Here is a 15,909-nt window from a genome sequence, read left to right as displayed (position 1 = left end):
CTTGAGTTTAGGTGCTCGTTGAAATACACGTACACGAAAGGCGAAATGTATACTTGCAGCGCTCTCGAGGTTTTTTTTTTAATCCTTTATTGTTTTGGAGGAAATAAAAGCCATGGGGCTTGACTCCGAAAAGAACAGCAGGGGAGAGGAAGCTCCTATGGAACCAAAACTTGGTGAAGAGATAGAGAAACAGGAGATCCAAAGCAGGGAACTTTCTTGGGCAGAGCAATGGATCTCTGAGATCACCTCTCAGGAATGGGGGAGGGGGAGGGGGAATCCCAAAATGGCTCGTATATGCAGAGAATCTGGATCTGGTGGTCCCCAGGCTTCCCTAAGTGCTTCAACCTGACTGATGGTGGGGCACAGAAGTCTCTCCTTGGGGAGACGGAACATTGAAACAATGCAGGGGTGTATCTTCAGGAGGGGGAGAGAGTACAGGTACACCTTGACTTACAACTGTTTGTTTAGTGCCAGTTACAACAGCACTGAAAAATGTGACTTAGCGGACTGACCCGGCATGGGGGGAGTGGCAGGTGCATGTATGCACGCATCTGTGTGAGCGGCAGCCGTATGCATGCTCTGTACTCAGGTGAATGGAGTTTTAGCAGGCAAGCACCCTCCATTCACACGAGTAGAGGTTCATGCACCAGCACAAACACTTTCCTTTCGTGAAACTTCCTTTCACAAGTGCAGGTCCACCTGTACCTGTAGTCAAAGGGGTTCCTTTTACAGATGCTCAGGTTTTGTCCCTCGTCTGAAGTCAGGGAAACTTTGTCTTCACATCTGGAAGATTCATCATGACTTTTTCACGTGGCTAAGCTCACTTACCCAAGCACTTCTGCTGCACCCATCTTCGGATGGCTTCCCCTCACTGGGCATCTTCCTTCTGGGTCCCCCAAGCCCCAGTGAAAGAGAGGACACACACAAAAGGCCCAACAGAATTTTATTTGAAGGGATCCAAAAGGCCCAAATGGCAGGTCTGGGGGCCAGCCGGCCCACCCCTCCCTCCATGCTCCGCTTTCAGATCTTGGCCGACACCTTGCCTTGGGTCCGCTGGAATTCTTGCTGCAGCCGGCCCAGGGCCTCCCGATGCTGCTCCGACTTCCACTCGTAATCCTGAATCTGAGCCTCGTAGGGTTTGCTGGGGACAGAGAACCAGGCCAGTTAATGCCTGAGCATCGGGAGAAACCTCAGAAGAGCTGTGGGGACCCTGACGTACACTGCCTCGGGAGCTGGAGGCCCTATCCAGGAAGCCCCGCCCACTCACATCTCCCCTGTGATGTACTCCAGCCTCTCCCACAGTTGCTTTGGCTTCCTCTGTGTCCTGCTTCACCAACACCGGACCAATGAGCTTCTAGACGGCATTAGAGGAGTCCATCAGGTCCAATTCCTGGAGAGGGAGAAGAAGGAGGGCTGTTGCTGAAGGGAGCCCAGGGCAAGAGAGGAGAAGGGGAGAACCAGCCCTGCCCTCACCTCCTTCACCACATCCGTCAACTGAGCCTCCAGCTTCTAACGGGCTGTCATGCATTTGCTCATATCTGCAAGGGGGAAGAGAAGAGACACACACACACCTTTTGTGGTTAGGGTCCTTTGCTTCCTGAGCCTGTTTCCAGCAGCCATACCCCATCAGGTCTAGAGGAGACTTTTACTACAAGTGTATCAGGAAAGGGACAGGACTCTATTCCTCCCCCCGGCCCTCAGTACTATTAAAAGGCCCAGCAATTGGAGAAGAGCACTCGGGACATCTTTGGGAACACCTCCAGCAGTCAGCAGGGGAACACAGGGGGGATTCCTCTAAGGGGGAGTCACAATGCTGTTTCCTTCCATCTTCTGGCTCTCCAGGATGCAAGAGGAGCTGATAGGCTCTGGCTGGTTTGGGGGAGCGACCAGGAGATTGAAGGAAGGAGTGGACCCAGGCTCCAGCGCCCTGAGAGGCGGGCATTGAAGGGCAAAGATGCCATGGGGAGGTGAGGGCGAGAAGGAGCTAGTGGCCATCCAGATAGCCTCACCAGCCATTGTAGACTCAGCTTAGCAAGCTCTCTGTAAATGATTGGTGGCCGCATGAAGTGCGGCTCCTATTGTTTTCATGCAGCCTAGCTGGTGGGCTGCTGGCTGGGGAAGAGGGGAGCTGCACAAAAACTGTTTCTAAAACAGCTGCCACCTCCAGAATCCATATGGGAGAGAAACCGTATAAATGCCTGGAATGTGGAAAAAGCTTCAGTATGAATAGTTCTTACTTACCACAATAGGATCCACACAGGAGAGAGACCTTATAAATGTCCGGTGTGTGGAAAGAGCTTCAGTAGTAGCAGTTATCTAACCTCCCATAAAAGGATCCATACAGGGGGAAAAACCTATAAATGCATAGAATGTGGGAAAAGCTTCAGTTTGAATAGTTCCCTTGCTTCTCATAAAAGAATCCATACAGGTGAAACTAATATATGAGATAGACTCATTATATGCAAAGCAAGACAGTTCAAGCCGTGATTTGTCATAATTGTGAGGAAGCTTACAGCTCATGAAAACCCCAAATCCACAATCTCAGAAAATTAGAATATTACATGCAATTGATAAAACAAGGATTGTACATAGAACAATATCGGACCTCTGAAAAGTATAAGCATGCATATGTACTCAGTACTTGGTTTGGGCCCCTTTTGCAGCAATTACTGCCTCAATGCGGCGTGGCATGGAAGCTATCAGCCTGTGGCACTGCTGAGGTGTTAATGGAAGACTAGGATGCTTCAATAGCGGCCTTCAGCTCTTCTGCATTGTTCGGTCTCATGTCTCTCATCTTTTTCTTGGCATTGCCCTGTAGATTCTCTAGCGGTTCAGGTTAGGCGAGTTTGCTGGCCAATCAAGCACAGTAATTCCACGGTCATTGAATCAGGTTTCGGTGCTTTTGGCAGTGTGGGCAGGTGCCAAGTCCTGCTGGAAAATGAAGTCAGCATCCCCATAAAGCTCGTCTGTGGAAGGTAGCAGGAAGTGCTCCAAAATCTCCTGGTAGAGAGCTGCGTTGATCCTGGACTTAATGAAGCACAGTGGACTAATACCAGCAGATGACATGGCTCCCCAAATCAACACTGTGGAAACTTCCCACTGGACTTCGAGCATCCTGCAGTGTGTGCCCCTCCGTTCTTCCTCCATACTTTGGGGCCTTGGTTTCCAAATGAGATGCAAAAGTTGCTCTCATCAGAAAAGAGGGCTTTGGACCACTGAGCAACAGACCAGGTCTGTTTTTCTTTAGCCCAGGTTAAGACGCTTCTGACGTTGCTTGTTGTTCAGGTGCATCTTGACAAGAGGAATACAACATTTGAAGCCCATGTCCAGGATCTGTTTGTGTGTGGTGGCTCTTGATGCACTGACTCCAGTCTCAGTCCACTCTTTGTGAAAATCCCCAACACTTTTGAATGGCCTTTTCCTGACAATCCTCTCCAGCCTGCAGTCATCCCTGCTGCTTGTGCACCTTTTTCTTCCACACTTTTCCCTTCCACATAACTTTCTATTAATGTGCTTTGATATAGCACTTTGAGAACATCCAACCTTTTTTGCAATTACCTTTTGAGGCGTTCCCTCCTTATGGAGGGTGTCAATGATGGTTTTCTGCACAACTGTCAAGTCAGCAGTTTTTCCCATGATTGTGATTCCTACTGAACCAGATTGAGAGACCATTTAAAGGCTCAGGAACCTTTGCAGGTGTTATGGCTTAATTAGCTGATTAGAATAGGACACTTTGAGCCTAGAATATTGCTACTTTTCACAATATTCTAATTTTCTGAGATTGTGGATTTGGGGTTTTCATGAGGTCATAATCTTCACAATTATGACAAATCATGGCTTGAACTACCTTGCTTTGCATGTAATGAGTCTATCTCATATATTAGTTTCACCTTTTAAGTTGCATTACTGAAATAATTGAACTTTTTAGCATATTCTAATTTTTCAAGTTTCGCCTGTACATGCCCATTTGGTTATGTGTCGGGCTGCAAAAAATTTTTAAGGAGGGAATCAGCTTGATTTAAATTAGTCAGAGTCTTCTAAACAGAACCATATTTTCTAACATCTTATAAAAAAAAATACCATTCATCTCAAAGTATGTGTGACAGATGTTCTCTAGATTTATGTTACATTCCCAAACTGCTGAATTTGTCAAGGATTTCATTATCATTTAGTACCATTGTATATTTTGTGATATCGAAATAATCAGAAAGGTCAATCCTATTTGAAATTTTAGTGGAAATTGCCATTTGGAGAAATCTTGTGTTGGTATGATTATGACTGGTTTTTTTTACCTTAATATAGCTTTAAAAATGTTTCTGCATGTCCCGATTAATTGTATTTCTCATTTTGAAGGATTATTATATTATGGAAACAGTCATTGCACAATGTAGATGATTCCTCTACATAATATATATGTGTGTGTTTTTTCCAAGGCACCTGAGGGTAGAACAAGAAGCAATGGGTGGAAACTAATAAAAGAGAGAAGCAACTTAGAACTGAGAAATTTCCTGACAGCTAGAACAATGAATCAGTGGAACAACTTCCGTCCACAAGTTGTGAATGCCCCAACATTGGAAGTCTTTAAGAAGATGTTGGATAGCCATTTGTCTGAAACGGTATAGGGTTTCCTGCTTGGGCAGGGGGTTGGACTAGAAGACCTCCAAGGTCCTTTCTAACTCTATTATTGTATTAGTATAGTGAGGAGTGAGGAGTGGAATAGACAGAAAGTGCTAGAAAACGGCAGAATGAGCTCAGATCAAACTCAGTATCAAAGGATTCCCATTGCAGATGATTGCATAGAAATCCATGGAATGTGAGAAAAGTAGCAAGGCAGATTGACCTATAAGTGAAGCAAGAAATGAGAGAAATCAGTGCCTCTAAAATGTAGGAAGATTCATTAAGTTTCTTATGTCACATTTTTTCAGGATTTTCCTAATTATATAAATTTTACATCTGTGGAGATAATCCATGCAGCACTGAAAGTGCTTTGGCCAACTTTATCTTCTTCCTTTACTAAGGTGACCAGATTTTAAGATTGGTAAAGAGGGACACCATTGACTGGGGGTGGGGGGTATCTTGATTAAAAAAATTTTATGGAGCAACAAAAATTTTCATAGAACGTAAAAATAGTATTGTAATATATTTTTTGTTTCAACATAAGTACAATGTACAAATATAATACATTTATTTACATTTATATTTATTAAATATATTTACAAAAACTATGTACAGTATTATTTTATTCTTTGACATATTTCTTACTTGAGTGGATTTTTTTTAGTAGATTGCTGTCGTTGTTTAAAAGGTCATGAAATTTTTCACAAGAATTTGTTAAATTATATTTCACACATAAAATGGCTTTCAAAGTCTCAACACTTAATTGTGATTTTTCTGATGTCCACACTTTATTTACCGTAGAAAAAGCGCGTTTAGTCGCAACATTAGTTCCTGGTAAGGACAGCGCGTATTCCACAATTTTTCGTGCATTATTGTATGGAACATGGTTTATTTCAAAATTATGAAATATTTCTAACCATTTGTTCTCTATTGTGATTTTTGCTGATGCCCAAGATTTAACCTTTTCCTTATCAATATATAGTTTTAATAATGATACCTCATCAAAAAGATCATTTTTGGAAATATTGCTATATGGGAAATATTGAATAATATGATCACATGATTTTTGCACATCATTCCAATTAAGTTCTTGTTTTAATGCAACCCAATGAAAATGTTCAATATCCTTGTAATGTACCATCCACTCTTCTAAATAATCTATGCAGTTACTATAGAACTTTTTAACGTGATTCATGATATCTGCACGATTTATTGCACCTTGTTCTTCTAGCTGGCTTATACTATTATGGATAGTTAATGGAATAAAATTATTTTCTAACTGCTCTTGATACTGAAATTTTAAATTATTAACTTCATTTGCTACTTCGATTACCGAAATTTTGTCACCTTCAATAAGTTTTATAGAATTTTGAAAAAGAGATGCTTGATTGTATACAAACTCTAGCCAAATTTTTGAAGATTCTTTTTCAAAAAACTCTTCTAAAATTCTAGGACATTTATCCTGTGATAGAAAGTAGGATTTCAAAGGATCGTATATTTTCAAAATTCTTTCGACAGCTGGCAAAATAGCTAACCAGCGTGTTTTACTGTATTTAAGTATTTTCTGATATTCGACTTCCACAGTTCCACAAAATTCTTTAAGCATTTCAACGCGCACAGTATATATCGAGAAATAAGAATATATTTTAACAACAATATTTTCGACATCTATGGGCAACAAGTCCGCAGCTGTTTGAATGGCGTTATGTATTATGTGTGCTGCACAACCAACACCAATAATGTTTTGATTAAGGTTTTTGTTTAATTTATAAAAAATATTATTTGGACCTCTTCTCGCTTTTCCTCCAAAATTTGCGTTCGTGTTGTCTCCACAATATGCAATTATTTTATGTTTTAAATTGTTTTTTTCCAAAATATTAATAATGGAACTGAAAATTATTTCACATGTTTCGCCGGGCAAAGAAACGAAATCTAAAATTCTAATTTGTATTCCAGTTTCCGAATCAAAAAATCTAATAATGGCTGGAAATAACTTTATATCCTTATGATTAGATGCGTCAGAATATATGGATATAAAATTAATTTTTTCTAGATTTTTGTTTAATTCTGAAAATGCATATGGGGAAAGCACATTACACACAATTGCCTCAGATTTTGTTCTAGCACAGGCAAATTTTTTGTTGAATAACTTTTTGACAACTTGTGATGTACAGTCCATAGATCTGAAAGAATGATTGTGATTAATAGCATGAAAAGACATAAGTCCTTCTGCTAATGCTAATTTCTTTTCTTCGTCTTCATAAGTTGTTTTCCAAAAAACTTCCTGTATTTTGGAGGAAGATGCAGCAGTATCTAAATATCTTTTATGTTTCTGTGTGTCCAAGTGCTTTGAAATATCATTCTTCCCGCCATGCGAAATAGAAAATTCACCATTACATTTCTCACATTTTACTATGTGATCGCTTTGGGTTTTTTTAAGAAAAGGAAATTCACTTCTTAGTTTATCGTTGAATTTGCATCCTCTTTTCTTACTCCTTATGTTAATAATCTAAAAAAAAAATTATACGATTTTATACGATATAAAATTCAACGAGGGTGAAACACACTAAATCTTATCAATTATTTATCTAACTTTATCCATTAACACTACATTTTTAACATAATTCTCTAATTTTAACAAAATATTTAAACGTCTTTTCTTAATAATTGTTTACAATTTTTATCCAATTTTCGCTGTTATTATGTCGAAACAAATTATTACATTATTATCATTATCAGTCATTTAGTTTGACTATGTTTAACTTTTCCCCCTTTTTTCACCATTTAAAAATTTATATCAAATTTACAAAGTTTTTAAGCCTCTTTTCTTAATCATTATTTAAATTTATATCCAATTTCCCTTTTACCCTTTCAATACAAATTATTACATTATTATCAGTCATTTATTTAACGATAGTTTGACTAAGTTTAACTTGCTTTTTCCCTTTTACCGTTAATTTTTTTTACCCAATTTCCTCTTATCAAACCAACACATATGTATACATTGTTATCATTATCAATTATTTACCTAACTTTATCATTATCATTACATTTTTAGCATAATGCTCTAATTTTAACTAAATTTGACTAGTATTTTATTATTAGTTTTCATATCTCAACCTGTGTCTTTCCAGTAATAGTGTAGTGATATTTCTTTTGCCACTTGTGGAATTGATCTTCTCGCTATTTCCTTAATCAAATTTGTTTGGACTTCTCTTCGCAACTTGTTGCTTATTACATATCTTATAAAATCTCGAAACCCTCCATCAGCTTCCTTAATTAGTTTATCTTTGGTTATCAGTAGTGTCTTGGTCAAAAATTCTCTCCTTAAGTCCATCCATTCTTCTCTTTTTCCTTCTTCTATACCATGAAATCTGTAGTGAAGCACTTTTCCATCTATCTTCCCATTCCTTGTTCCACTCTTTCCATCTCCAACCACACTCAGTTCACTGTCAATATCCATGGTTATCTTGCCTCTTTGTTCATTTCCCCCCCTGGGTTTTTAGGACTCCAGCCTCCACTTTTTCCATTTGCTGAGTATCTTCCATTTTTCCATCAAGTTTTACCACATTAAAATTTATATCTTCAATATTTTCCAATCTCTTCTCAATTCTTCCTATTGTTTCTAATAATTTTTGAATTCCCGACATAATCTGTTGTAGTGTTATGGTTTCTTTTTGATGTCGTGTCATCGTTCCAATGAATAAACACTGCCACTCTAGTTGAAAAACAAATCTTTGTTTTCACTTCTTCCCAGCTAGCAACAAGCATCCAGAGAGCACCTGCGTAAACAATCCATGCCCTTCTTTATAAACAAGCTGAAGCCTTTTAAGTGCATGGTCAAAATGATCAAAGGGAACAAAAAAAAAAGCAATGTTTCCAGGTCTCAACCTCCAAGTGGCAGTGTACCTTCTTTTCCCTCTAATGTTGCTACCTTCTTTATACACCTCTTAAATCTTCTTTTATGTTTCAGGCTTTGGAAGAAATAAAGTTCTTAAATGAAACCAAATAAAAACAAAAAATCAATCCCAACCAATATTGTAGAAGTAGAGGAAAGAATTTAATCCATAGATAAAAAAAGAAATAGAAGAAGAAAATCTGAAACTTTCACTTTAAAAAGTAAAAAATATTCACAAAACTTCCATCGATCCTTCCATTGCGGAGATATCCAAACTTCAGCAGCTTGAGGCTGTGCTTTTTGTCGCCAGCTAGAAGAGATTCTCTTGGATCAATCAGGGACTTTGCGACGTCCCTGAGATCAGCAAGACATACTCTTCCCTGTCACTGTCTCTTTGGAACGGTTTAGGTCCAGATGGACCGTCCAGTGGCAAAAGTATTGACTGCAAAAGTATCATTGTGACATCATCTCCTTACTCAATATTTCACAAAGTTTTGATTCAAAATCTGTCTGTATATATAAATATTTGGTAGAGACTTTCACTTGCAACCAAACTTGTGCACACACATATGGAAAAAAAAATAGCTTAAATACTTTGCTACGTTTAAAGGGCAGTATTTTCAACACAACTAAAGCTAAAATTAATATACACACATACATTTTCTCTTGCTTTGCTTGCATTCACCAGATCTTCACAAAGCCTGGAGGCTGATCCCAGACTCGCTTCAGATGTTGATTCTACCTAAATAAAGCAATTTGTGATCAAGCCAAGGCTGTGAGGTTTTGGAGAAATAATTGAGAGGACAATTGTTCAACATTTTTTTGAGGAACAACTTAACTGAATATGTAATACCTTTGGAATTTAAAAATCTATCCTGAGAACTTTCCATGTATTTATTGAGTTGTTCCTATGGCTATCCTCTGAGAGAAGGAAGACTGTTTCACCAGGTTTTTCCACAGATGTCATTCTTTTTACACTCCATATCTTTAGATGGTTTCATATACAGTGGATCTTATTACACAAATAAAGGAAACTTAAGTCCCTAAAGGGATCTCCATTCCTTTGTGGGTCAATTAATAAGGGAAATAAGTTGATATGAGTCTATACTCATTCTGCATTCCATACATTTCTATTTCCCTTCTGTGTGGATTTTCTTATGGGAAGTAAGGTGACTTTTCCATCTGAAGCTCCCTTAAGAGCACCCTTTCCCTGAAAGCTCTTCCGACACTCCATGCGTTTAAAAGGTTTTTCTCCAGTATGTATCCTTTTATGGGCAGTAAAGGAATTCTTCAGAATAGCAGTTAGCAGTTAGACTTATATACCGCTTCATAGGGCTTTCAGCCCTCTCTAAGCAGTTTACAGAGTCAGCATATTGCCCCCACAGTCTGGGTCCTCATTTCACCCACCTCGGAAGGATGGAAGGCTGAGTCAACCTTGAGCCGGTGAGATTAGAACCGCTGAACTGCAGATAACAGTCAGCTGAAGTGGCTGCAGGAGAGCACTCTAACCACTGCGCCATCTCGGCTATGAAAGAATGAATCCTTTCCCACAATCAACACATTTATAAGGTCCCCCCCCCCCAATTGATCCTTCTATGGTACATCAGGTAATTAATACTTTCAGCTCTTCCCACATTCTATGCATTTAAAGGGTTTTCCCCCTGTATGGATCCTTTCGTGCGATTTCAGACACCATCTGTTCCTGAAGCTCTTCCCACACTCTAGGCATGTGTAAGATTTCTCTCCCATGTGGAGCTTTTTATGGAGGTTCAGGTAAGCTCTCGTTTTATAGCTCTTTCCACACTCCATGCATTTATAGGGTTTTTCTCCTGTGTGGATCCATTTATGAGAAGTAAGAGCACTTCTTACACTGAAGCTCTTTCTACACCATGCATTTATAGGGTTTTTCTCCTGTATGTATCTTTTTATGGGAAATAAGGGAACTCCTCAGAATGAACCTTTTTCCACAATCCACACATTTATAAGATTCCCCCCCCCCCATGGATCCTTTTATGGGATTTCAGGTAGTATCTATAGCTGAAGCTCTTTCCACACTCTAGGCACTTATAGAGCTTCTGTCTGCTGTGGATCTTTTTATGAGAAGTTAAATTACCTTACCACCCAATGCTTTTTCCATAGTCCACACTGTTGTAGTGCTTCTCCCTTACCTGTATCATTTTATGTGAAGAAACATCATTACTGCTGGAGCTTTTTCCAGTTTCGCGGTGGTTACTAACATTGGGGTTTGCTTTGAATCTTTTTCTACTTCGACATTTCTCCGTACTTTCTTTGGAATCATGTTGGGTCAGGAAACGATCCATTTCCACACATTCAAAAATCGATTTTTCACTCTGATTGTGCTTCTTTTCACGTTTTCTCCCTCCCCGATTATTTGTAGAGGTCTCCTCAGGAATTTCAGTTTTGATTATTTGCAGTGGCACCAAATTTGGCACTTGGTCGTTTTCCTTCATCTGCACATCAGATGCTTGTGAGGGAAGAAAAATAAATTAGAATAATCTACAACATCAACTTTGGTGTCCCTATGCATACATTTATCTACTACTGGGCATCTGCAGAGAAAGGAACAAGGGAAATGACAGTATGGAGATTTGTTATTAACTTAAAAGACTAGCATGGCTGCTCATCTAACCTTCATTCTTGGCAGTTAAAATTTATAGCAAAAACACGACATCAGGACGTGGCACACATATTATCTCAACTATGACCCACCCAACTTGCATTCAATAAGGTAACATATGTAATGGCAACACAAAGCAAGACAAAATTTGTTGCTAAGTACGAGAACTGCAACAGGCAAAACATCCTATCCCTGGTCATCTTCCCAATAACTCTGCAGTAATGACGCAGGACCCAAAGATGACCGAAGACTGAATATCAACCCTTGCTGGTCACTACACTGATCTCTTTCTTCTAAATGAAACTGCTGGTTAGAAGACCATGAAGGGGGACTGGAATTAATATAAGAGGGAAAAAGAAGAGATGAAATAATTTTTAATAAGTTACATATTGATTGAAGTTGTAAATTAAGTATCTAGTGACACCTTGCCCTGAGTTAAATTTTCCTCCAGAGGAACTCTTACCTAAAGAAGCCACCATCATAGATGTTTCCAACATGACTTCTTGATACAGGGCTTTCTGGCTGGGATCAAGCAGCAACCACTCTTCACTGTTGAAATGGATGGCCACCTCCGCATAGGACACAGGACCCTAAAGAAGGAAGAATCCCTGTGAGCAGACTGGACAGAATTTGCAAGATCTCCTTCAATCTGCAAATCCTAAAAGCACAAATGTCTATGGATATTTTCAGTTATCCATGGTCATGGCTGTCCCAAAAGGTGCTTTTTTGAAGAGGGGACTGGACTTTTTATCACCTGTTTATTCCTCATACTCTGTGCATTGGTGTATAGACATTTGAGTCCATTTTGATTGACCCTGTGTTTACTGTCCACATAACCTGTGTTATGCCTGACTGCCCCTATTTTCTTGCCACTTGTATGATTCATGGACATGGTATGGCACTCACTATTAAATGCTTGGTTTTGCTTGACAGCAGTAGTGATATCTATGTTATATGCACTGATAACCCTATTAATTTTAGATTATTAGGGACAGAAATGTTCTGTATCAATTAATTCTCTGTCCCCGCTGTTCAGTTTAAATGTTTATCCTGAAAATCTGTGAATTTAATGCCAAGTAACTAGGGTCCCTTTCTTGGATGGATGCAAAACATCTCTTTTGTACAGTTTTTCATTGGACCAGCTACAGACATATCTGACTAATAAAACCAAAGCTTTCCCTTTAATACCATTCCTTTAGCCACACATTAAACTCCACTACACGCTGGTTTTTCCCATTTTGTTCCTTATATATTGGTAAGACCTATGAAAAAATAAGCCTGCAACTTATACTACTAAGTTCATACTACAAGCTCTGGAAATCATTCTGCACAGGAAGTACATCTTTTTGGGACAGATCATTTGTGCCAAGATGTATAATAGCATCAACATCACAGTCCTTACTTGCATTCTTGACTATCTTAAGAATACGCCTCTTGTCTCTGCTGGCAGTAGCACCTGGCAGATATCTGACCTCTTTTAAAACCTCCATATCCTTTCCTAAATTTACATCCCTTACAATTGAATCACCAACCAGAAGGTGGCTTCTCTTTTTGGACACCTTGCCCTTTTTATGTGACTGATATGTAGTACCTGATTCACACTTTCCACTTTCCAATGTAAGTTCTTCATCTCGGACCACGATCTCCTGCTTATTTGAGTCATCATTATCACAACTACCTTGACCTGTCACTTTAGTGTCCCTATTAACATCAGCAAGGGAGCTATATCTATTATGCTGGGACACAGCGAAAGCTTTGTGTTTATGGTTCACAGCTCTCACCCTGCCAGATCCCACGGTTGTCCATACTGCAGGATCTTTGTGGTAGAGGGGGCTGATAGCACAGCAGCTCAATAGAGTGAAATGGAAGAATTGGGCACCTAATTTCTGCTTGGAGAGCACAGATTAGAGATTCTAGATGGGTAATCTGTAAACTAGTAATTTGTTTACAAAGGGGACAGTATCCAACTTTGAAAAGAGTACTGCAAAAAACAGCTTCAAAACAAATATTACACTGAACTAAGCCAGTCATTTTGAAATAAAATAAAATCACAATCTCAAGTCCCATTAATGTATTGTCGCTATTTGTGGTTTATAGTTATATGACCTCTACCTTTCTCCTCTGTACTCCCTCTCAGACTCCCCCATCACAGCCAGCAGCTCCTCCCACCAGCCTCAGGGAAGTTAATATGCAATGGAGGCAGGTTCACTCTACCTTTCTCCCTCTCAGACTAGATTTGAATGAGAATGAATGATATATTATTCCCAACAGCAAGGAGAAGCTGTGATGGTTAAAATAATTCTATGTTTTGTGTATGTGTATTTTACATGTTTGTAAATTGTGGGAAGTTATCATCCAGCCCTCTCCCAGAAAAATGAAATATCCTAGGAAATATTGAAAAGGCAGAATATTCCTCTGGATTTGGAAAGAAACATGTTTTAAAAGACAGAATAGTTGCCTATAGCTTCCTACCTACCCCCACTGTTAATGGGCCATTAAGACAGCCAAGCTAGTCCACTTTACATAATAAAGACTTTACCAGCAGCTACAGGAAAGCATGATAATATTGGCCCCAACTGACCACATGGCATCTGAGAACTCATCCATACATGGATTCAAAACACAGCCTAGAGAGTAGCCCCTGCATGGCCCTATGGGAGTCTGACAACCAATCAAAATACATTTCTTACACAGGAACAGGAAACAGAGAGGTGGGACTAAACAGGTTATAAAAAGCATAGCAAGCCCCTCCTTCAGCCCTTCTCTTCTTCTCCACCAAAATTGAAGCATGTGATCACCCTTTCTGTTCAGGAACTCAAGCCATGTGGCCCTGTCCACCATTTCCAAGCAGCCTCCATGTCTCCAGTGTCTTTTTCCCCACTTGGAGCAGAACCCAGAAAGACATTTCTTTCATCAAAATAAAATTTAAAATAAAAATGTAACACAATTCTTTTACCCAAACAAGAGATTATATTTAATTTTATCTTAATTAAATATAGCTTAATTTTAGCTTAAAATTGCTTTTGGATTTTCTGTTTGCAATGAGAAAAAAAAGACTTTGATTCCGTTTTTGTAAACTGGACAGGCTTATTGTTACAGAAATAATTTGTACATACTGTTGTGTAAAAACAAAAAGTTGTAGTGGTAATGTTGTTTACCTTTGACTGTGCCAAAGAGCGTCAAAAATAGATGCCTTTTTCCTTCTATTATATGTAACCTCCTTTTTCCCCTTCCCCTCTTTCTACTTTTCCATGTTTTCTTTCTATTTATTTTATATTTTGATAAACTAATTAAAAAGATAGCTTGAAAATAAACCAAACATAAACATTCATGAAAATACTAAGGAGGGCACTTCCAGGCATCAAAAGGTAGATGATACAGAAAGCAATTTCTGCTTCTCCTGTTTTTATCCCTTTCCCCAAGGATTGGAAAACAAGATTGGATTCCCCCAAGGATTGGAAAACAATAAAGTAGATTTAGCCTAGCTATTCATGTGTCCTTTCTGCTTTACTTGGGACAGGGAACAAGAAGTGCCATGTGGCATTTTTTGAAGCCAGAATTATAAAACCACTGTGGAATTCCATAGATCTCCAAATGTTTGTTGAGCGGTTGGCCTAGTTTGAGTGATCGTAAATTTAAATTTCTAATTTCCTTGTTGTGCTTTGCTCAGGAATAACAGTAGTCATAGGTTGAATCCCCAAGGAAACCAGAAGTCTCCTAATTCTCCCCCATATAAGCGGCTAATCTCTCCCTTCCTACCTGAGTCAGGAATCCAGCGGCTCTTTCAGCTTCACCAATAGAAGGAGATGATTCAGTGAACAATGGTGACTCCATTTTGTCCACTGGAAAGGAGAGAAACAGAATGGAAACAGGAAAGGGTTCAACTTCATCTTTTCTATCTTGAAGGCACAACTTTCTTACCATTCTTATTGGATCACCTTCTACTAAATCAACGACTAAGACACAAGAAGACACAGAGATTTAAGGATAACTGGAATCTTTCTAGAAAATCTCCAATCCAGTGGAACAGTCTTCCCTTACCTAGCGAGGTATCCTGACTTTTATCCTCGGGGATCCCTCTGAAAAACAGATCAGGAGAAAGATTTGCAAGATCCACCCAATTACTCCCTATTCCTGGAAGGACCTCAGAACCTGAAATATAAGCAAAGAAGAGCAGTTAAGAAAACAGGACAAAAGAGGATCTGGATTTTATCTTTTGCCCACAAAACCCTTGTGACCATCAGTGGAGAAGGATGAGACCCAATGGGGGAATCGCTCCAAAGGAGATACTCTGTGGAAGAACTCAAGAACAATTTAGCTAATGAGGTTCTCTAAATATCTACTCGGATTATTAATCTCCAAAACCCTATCAGGGACACATGAAATAATTCAAGCATGTGGAGATCCCTCCGTGTTCCCCAAAAGAAGCTTCTCTCACCTGAGACCTTTCCTGCTTCTTCTCCTCTGCCAGGATCAGAAGGGATCTTCCAGCCACTGGCACCGCCGGGCAACTGGTCCCGCTGGCTCTCCAAAGACCCTTCCAAGGAATCTGAATGTAAATGGAGATCGAGCCTTTAGGCTTCCTTCTCTCCTCCCCCCTGCCCCGTTGTTGGATCTCCACCACGCGCAGCCAAGAGCAGTTATGGGGCGGGTTTCCAAGCTCCCTCCAACCTCTAAATCTCGTTCCCTCCCCTGGGGAGGATCTGAGTCACGGGACCCACTCTTGCCCCGCCCCCACCAGATTCCCAGGGATCAA

General features: G+C 39.6%; 1 protein-coding gene across 4 annotated transcripts; it reads right to left on the bottom strand.

Annotated features, from left to right (window-relative positions):
* Positions 1-925: 925 nt before the first annotated feature.
* On the bottom strand, positions 926-15,811 carry LOC116503427 (zinc finger protein 114-like). Of its 4 annotated transcripts, none has more exons than XR_004254694.1 (7): positions 15,592-15,811; positions 15,195-15,305; positions 14,913-14,995; positions 11,617-11,743; positions 10,684-11,000; positions 1,268-1,538; positions 926-1,141 (listed from the first exon to the last, which is right to left on the bottom strand). XR_004254694.1 is itself a non-coding variant. In XM_032209835.1 (6 exons), the coding sequence occupies exons 3-6, from the start codon at positions 14,985-14,987 to the stop codon at positions 1,533-1,535; spliced, it is 525 nt and encodes a 174-aa protein (XP_032065726.1). In that variant the 5' UTR covers positions 14,988-14,995; positions 15,195-15,305; positions 15,592-15,811; the 3' UTR covers positions 926-1,532. The 4 variants fall into 4 exon arrangements, 2 of the variants coding, with proteins under 2 accessions (XP_032065726.1, XP_032065725.1); XR_004254693.1 differs by having other exon boundaries at positions 926-1,390; positions 1,474-1,538; XM_032209835.1 differs by having other exon boundaries at positions 926-1,538.
* Positions 15,812-15,909: the final 98 nt, after the last annotated feature.

The sequence above is a fragment of the Thamnophis elegans genome, chromosome 2 (genome assembly GCF_009769535.1).
Source record: "Thamnophis elegans isolate rThaEle1 chromosome 2, rThaEle1.pri, whole genome shotgun sequence".
NCBI classification, from domain to species: domain Eukaryota; kingdom Metazoa; phylum Chordata; class Lepidosauria; order Squamata; family Colubridae; genus Thamnophis; species Thamnophis elegans.
Note: the sequence above shows the minus strand (reverse complement) of the source record. Positions and strands in the feature narration are given on the sequence as shown.